The sequence below is a fragment of the Alosa alosa genome, chromosome 9, assembly GCF_017589495.1.
Source record: "Alosa alosa isolate M-15738 ecotype Scorff River chromosome 9, AALO_Geno_1.1, whole genome shotgun sequence".
In the NCBI taxonomy this organism is placed as follows: domain Eukaryota; kingdom Metazoa; phylum Chordata; class Actinopteri; order Clupeiformes; family Clupeidae; genus Alosa; species Alosa alosa.
Window position 1 is genome coordinate 2275914 of NC_063197.1, and position 6000 is coordinate 2281913.

The following is a 6000-nucleotide window of genomic DNA, read 5'->3' on the forward strand; positions in this document are numbered from 1 at the left end:
TACCAACTTAATGTTATGCATATCATTGTTAATGTGCTATTATGGCACAGACAAACAATGCTAGATTTTGCGGATTAGCCATAGGATATATTCGAAGCTGGCAAAAGATCATAAGAACCATGTAGATTCAATGCCCTTAAAGTGACAGTGCACCATTTATAAATTAAATTCAATTATAAGAGCATCAAATTGTTTTTTGTTGTTGTGTGGGTGGGGGAGGGGGGGGTTATTAGGTTGTGTCCCTACCAAAGCTGAGACCAGACCTACCCCCTTGAATAGCGGGGCAGGTTGAGCCAGTTTTTTCTTAAGTTGACCTATAGATAAGGGAGATATGAAGCACAGATAAAACTAATACAACCATAGGTGCCGATTCCATGGATGTTCCAGTGCTCAAGTTAATTTGATAAAATAACTTCAAGGTTGATGCTAGATTGGATCAATTCAAGGAACAACGGTATGCAGATGTATTAGTCCATTTAGAAGTTACAGTATGTCAATAAAGGTGATTTAGCGTACAGTTTTGGCCAGATCAGAGGTTGTTTGAGCACCCACTGGCAGAAACATAAATCGGAGCCTATGCATACAATACCAGCTCAGTATGTTTCATCAACTGAAACTTTAGTAGTGTGCCTGACTCAAATAAGTATCAAAAATATGAGGTATTGTGGCTCAACTTTCCCTGTGTTGACATGTTCTTACACACCACCGGTTCACGAATGTATATGGAAATATTTTCCTATTCAAAGTAAATTGGTCAGCAAATCTGGTCTTCTGTTCCTTTTAAATCTGATTTTGAAAAACTTTTTTATAAATGATAAAGTAGGCTAATTATAACATAAGCTATACAATTATGCTTTTTAGTCAATTCAACATTCCAACAAGGGTAAAAATAATAAACCACATTATTTTGCATGAGTTTCTTAGACATCCATAAGGATCTACGGCATTAGCTAAGTAGTTTAGCTACTACATAGGGGTGCATATTCACCTATAGTGAAGGGGGAGACAAGGCGGCAGCTCTGACACATCAAGGACACTTTGAGGGTCACTAATTCACAGCCAGGCTATCTCTCACAGTTACATTGGCAGGGTTAATACTTTATGCACTAGAAAGTAGCTTAGATTGAATTAGACAGCCCGAGTGTCTTGATCCTTTTAATGCACCCCCTACTGCATGGACACCATTCAGAGCACATAACTCAGCAACCAGAACCATCCCTATATAAAATCAAGCATACTACACATTCAGTAGTCTAGTTTAGTAGTTAGAAATAAGCGGAAAGAAGTAGGCAGCTTTTGACACAAATGCAGGGCAGAACAGATGGCTCAAAATATGAACATACCAGTTCTCATTACGATCATGTGATAACCAGTTATCATACAAACAGTATACACACAACATGTATAAACAGCAAAGGTTCTAAAAATGAATACAAGCCTTGGTATATTTGAGCATTTATTTTAACACTGTATGTAGCCTGGGTTGTGACACGGGTCTTTTGAAGTATGCCTGTCCCTTATGCTTATGGCTATGAGATTATTTTTTCAGTCTTTCACTCTGATTAATGGCACCTGCTCATCTTAATGTTATCTGCATATGAATGCAGGTGGTTTCTATTGATTCCTGCTTTCCATGTCCCTCTGCTGAGTTGCTCCTTCTGAGAGCGATTGTTATTAGAGGTCCGCTCTGGCTGCAGGCATTGATCAGAAATCATAATTAGTTGTCCATGTTTTCCCACTTGTTTAATGTGGCTGTCAAGAAAAGAGGAATGCGTTGTAGAGAAAGAGAGGGACACCATTGTTTCGGAGACAAGAATAGATAATACGGGCATGTGGGTGAGTTTTAGCTATGATTTGGAATCATGTTAAGGGATAAAACACACAGTAGCTTTGAGCACATGTGCCATATGCCCTGGACAGTTGCCGGGTTGCCCGGCAATGAAAATGTAAAAGCTTTTTATGGTTGGATACAATGGTCACATCAGTGGTTTACTCATGCCTTGGATAGTAGGATACATTTTGCAAATGATTTTAGCATCTGTATGTCACCACACAGTTTGAATTGAGCTGGAAGACCTTTCTCTTTTTTAAGTGTAGGGTGTAACCCTAGTGTTGAATTTGTGTCTAAAGGAAATCTGTTAACAACTGCAAATAACATGGCAGGATCACTCATCTAGAAAGGTGCCTGGTAAAAATATATACACATTTCTAATATACAATATTAAACAATTAATGCAGATGCTTTTATTTTTTTAACTGAAATCATGGAATACAAAAAAGCCATAATCATTGTTCTAGAGGATTCATTTGTCTCTGGGGTTGAATCCATTCCCTAAGGCCCAGAAAGCACTCCTGTGGACTGCCCCTTGATCGTCCACTCATTTATACCTGTCGCTCTCACAGTATGTATGTCAAATGTACCCAGGGAAATTATTTTTTTTATTTTGTGACATTTTAGGTTTTGTTGGATCTAAATGCACTAAACAAAAATACATTCTTGTGTTTACATGTCCGATATGCATCTGTAGGAGTGTTTTTTTCAACTTGTCTGCATATGAACAATACTGAAAGAATGAGAGCAAGCTTTCAGTGTACTCCATCTGCACTCAAACTGCTCTATTGGTGAGCCACACAACACTCCATTAGCCTCAGTTGGTGGAGACTGGTGCAGCAGATTAGTGAAAGCAGATTATAGCTACTAAACCCCTTACAGTTTAATTATTTCTGTATGTATTTGTGCACATCAACATCCCCCTCATGGGTATTTTGGTAAACACCTGCCACCCTAGTCTGTAACAGAATGAGAGAAAGAAAACTACTGCCTATTCAACTTTTCTGTTTATGAAATACATTGTTTTTCCTCACCACTTAGTTACCTACTGTAGCTACTGCAAATGTGTTTTCAATGTACTGAATAAGCTACTTAAATTATATTCCATTTTACATAGCACCATTAATAATGAAATTCTGCAAGTCTTAACTGTCTGGAGTTTTTATCTGTCGCTAACAAGATACAGGAGATATTTTTGTGAACTGCTCCAAAAAGCATTTTTGTCTTTTTAAAAATAAATAAATAAAAACAAACAAACAATGGTAAGAATGTTCCAGACAGTGGCTGCATTATATTCAGGACATGTTGAGCATGAAAATCACATTCTCACACTGGATACCATGTCAAAGTGGCAATGCTTGAGGTTTAGTTATTTCTTTGGCAAAGCCCTGTGTTTCATATGTGACTGTTACATCATCTGGAAAGTGTTAAATCATTTTTTTCACCTTGTAAAAATCAATATTTAATCACACACATAATCCCTTAAAGCTAGAATTTTTCATAGTTTCCCCTCAGATAGAGTAATTTATGCCATATCAAATAGAAATAGATATCCATAAGAACAGGATTAGGGAGTTGCAGAAGAATGGAGGGCATGGGTTGTTGTTTAGGGTGAATTTGCACGTTTTATGACAAGAGTGATTAAGTGAACATCAAGAGCCAGTAATGGTTGGTTACATTCCTTCGCTATTGAATATCCATTACAAGGTCTTTGCACGTAAGATTGGTCGGAAGTTTGATTATTTATTGATTCTGGAACTGCGGTGTGGTTTCATGTTATTCAACAACTGTTCTGTTCTGTTATTTATTTATTTATTTAATTAATTATTTATTCATTCATTCATTCATTCACAGGACAATGAAGGCCAGACAGCACTACATTATGGTAAGATTGTGCATCATCAAAGAATCAAGATGATTTTTCATGAATGCATTTGCTGTATTATATACTTTTCTCTGTAGGAATGTCCTCAATGATGAGACAAATGATATTGCTACCATATTTGCAATTTCTTCTGACTCTCCCTGTGCCTGAAGGCTTAACTATGTGAGAAATACATCAAATGACTTAAACTGCAGTACAAACAATGCATAACAGACCTATCAGAGCCGCTGTTTTATTTATTTGGTGTTTTTCGTAAGTGTCACTTTCATCCCTCCCCTTTTCCATCTCAAGGTCTCAGTTTTGCACCAGTGTGTGAGTGTGCGTGCGCGCACGCCTGTCTGTCTGTCTGTCTGTCTGTCTGTCTGTCTGTGTGTGTGTTTGTGTTTGTAAGCTTGAGTGAGTGTGTGATAATCACTATGGCTCCCAGAGGAAATCAACAGTGATTCCAAGTCGCCTAGCCACCTTACTCATTCCCCACCACCCACTATGGGCGGTCCTCCTGGCCTCTGAGCCCTTGGTGTGAAGCTATCCCATCTGTCCGTGGGGCAGAGAACTGCTGTCTGCTGCTCAAATGGCACAATAGTGGTTTCAGAGAATGTGGCTTTTGAGCCAGAACCTATAGGGTTTTTAATTTGGGCACAGACATGCATGAATAATAATTTTTTAAAAAGCAATTAACTCTGAGACAAATAACACAGAATGAAAATTCATTTCTCCCTCTCTTTGCACTAGGGCCACAGTAGTTGGCAAATGATTAATTGAGGGTTTACTGCACACCATAAATTGTTCTTCTCCTCAATGGCTCTCTTGGGGCCAGTGAGTTTTACAGCCAGAGGCCCAACACACACAGGAAAATAAAATTCAATTTGAAGGGGAAAAAACAGGAACCTGTACTAAGTGTCCCCCCCAACCCCACCCCACCCCTGAAACCTAGTCTTACCCAACATATGCTGCCCCCCTCCATTCCTTATACTCATGCTTGTCCCCTCCTCCCACGTTTACTTGAGGTTAAAAGCCACATTGTCAATCTGCATTTTCTGCTGACATCAGCCCATTTCAGGGGAGACGAGGGAGGTGGGCTTTTCTGTCTTTCTTTCTGAAAGAGGAGAATGCGATTGACACTAGCGTTAAAAAGCACTCAGAGCTAAGCTGAATCTCTACGCATCAGCGCTGTGACTGGTTAACTGAGTTAAGAAAATGCAACTCTCCTCCCCCTCCATTTCTCTAAGGGGGCCACAGAGCCCTTTTAGCACCACATAGATTGTCAGTGGGGCATAAATTGAGGATCAGCAGTCAGGCGCAGGTTCATGGCAATGTCAATGGGCTACTATATGTGCTTTTCATTCAGTGTGCCCTTACAGTTTCAATTCAGATGATCCTTCAACCACTAATCAAACATAAACACCAGGGAAATGAACCAGCTTCTCTGGATTTTCTTTTCAAATAAGTGGTCTGCAGACATAATCTGTCAACACCATAATCTATCAAGTAAACCTTACTGCACTAGCTAGTAGGGGGAAAAACATACATCACATCTGCAGAAATGAAGGAATAAAATTATACTTATCTGTTTCTCTTCCCAACCTGATTCATGTTATTCTGTATGGTGGTCAACTTAGTAATATTATTTCTCTCCTCTCTCTGATCCGCTGTGGTAGCCTCTGCATGCGAGTTTGCTGACATTGTGGAGCTACTCCTCAAGGCTGGAGCTGACCCATCAATCAAAGATTTGGAAGGCTCTCTGCCTGAAGAAGTTACAGAATCTAGCACCATATCATCACTTCTATGTCAGTACACAGCTCCCAAAGGTTGAACCACCCTTTCCCAATACCAAAATGTTTATTCAACTGTAATGTTCTTCAGCTTAACATGCCGTCATGCTTATGAGGGTTATCAAGTGTCAAATCAGCAGTGATGTTATCATATGTATCCATATTTACCATGATAAAATGGTTTCTTTCAAGGATTGTCATTTTCATAAATAATAAAGATGAAGTTTTAAAAAAAATTAAATTTTAATTTTGTTAATGTTTTATATATATTGCTTGAAAATCCTACTATCATCTGTTAGAAAACGGTGATGAGGTATGATGGGAATCATTTTTTCAAACCACCTTTTGTTGGCCCATATAACGTTTACTTTTAGCCAGAAGAGTACTGAGAGAACCTCTCAAGGATCCTTCATATACTGACTTGGGAATGTGCAATGTCTCATTGGCTCTTTATGAATTAGAATTTTTGACCATAGTCATTTGTTTTGCTTTAACCATTTCCTTCTGTGCTT

The 6000-nt window shown here is 38.7% G+C and overlaps 1 protein-coding gene across 1 annotated transcript in view; it reads left to right on the plus strand.

Moving 5' to 3' along the window:
* The window catches only part of acbd6 (acyl-CoA binding domain containing 6), a 105998-nt gene extending 100274 nt beyond the window's left edge, over positions 1–5724 (plus strand). The window contains exons 7-8 of the mRNA XM_048253029.1: positions 3686–3716; positions 5375–5724. Of these exons, the coding sequence (XP_048108986.1) occupies positions 3686–3716; positions 5375–5529 (186 nt within the window). The 3' untranslated portion in view covers positions 5530–5724. The remainder of the gene's footprint in view (positions 1–3685; positions 3717–5374) is intronic.
* Positions 5725–6000: the final 276 nt, after the last annotated feature.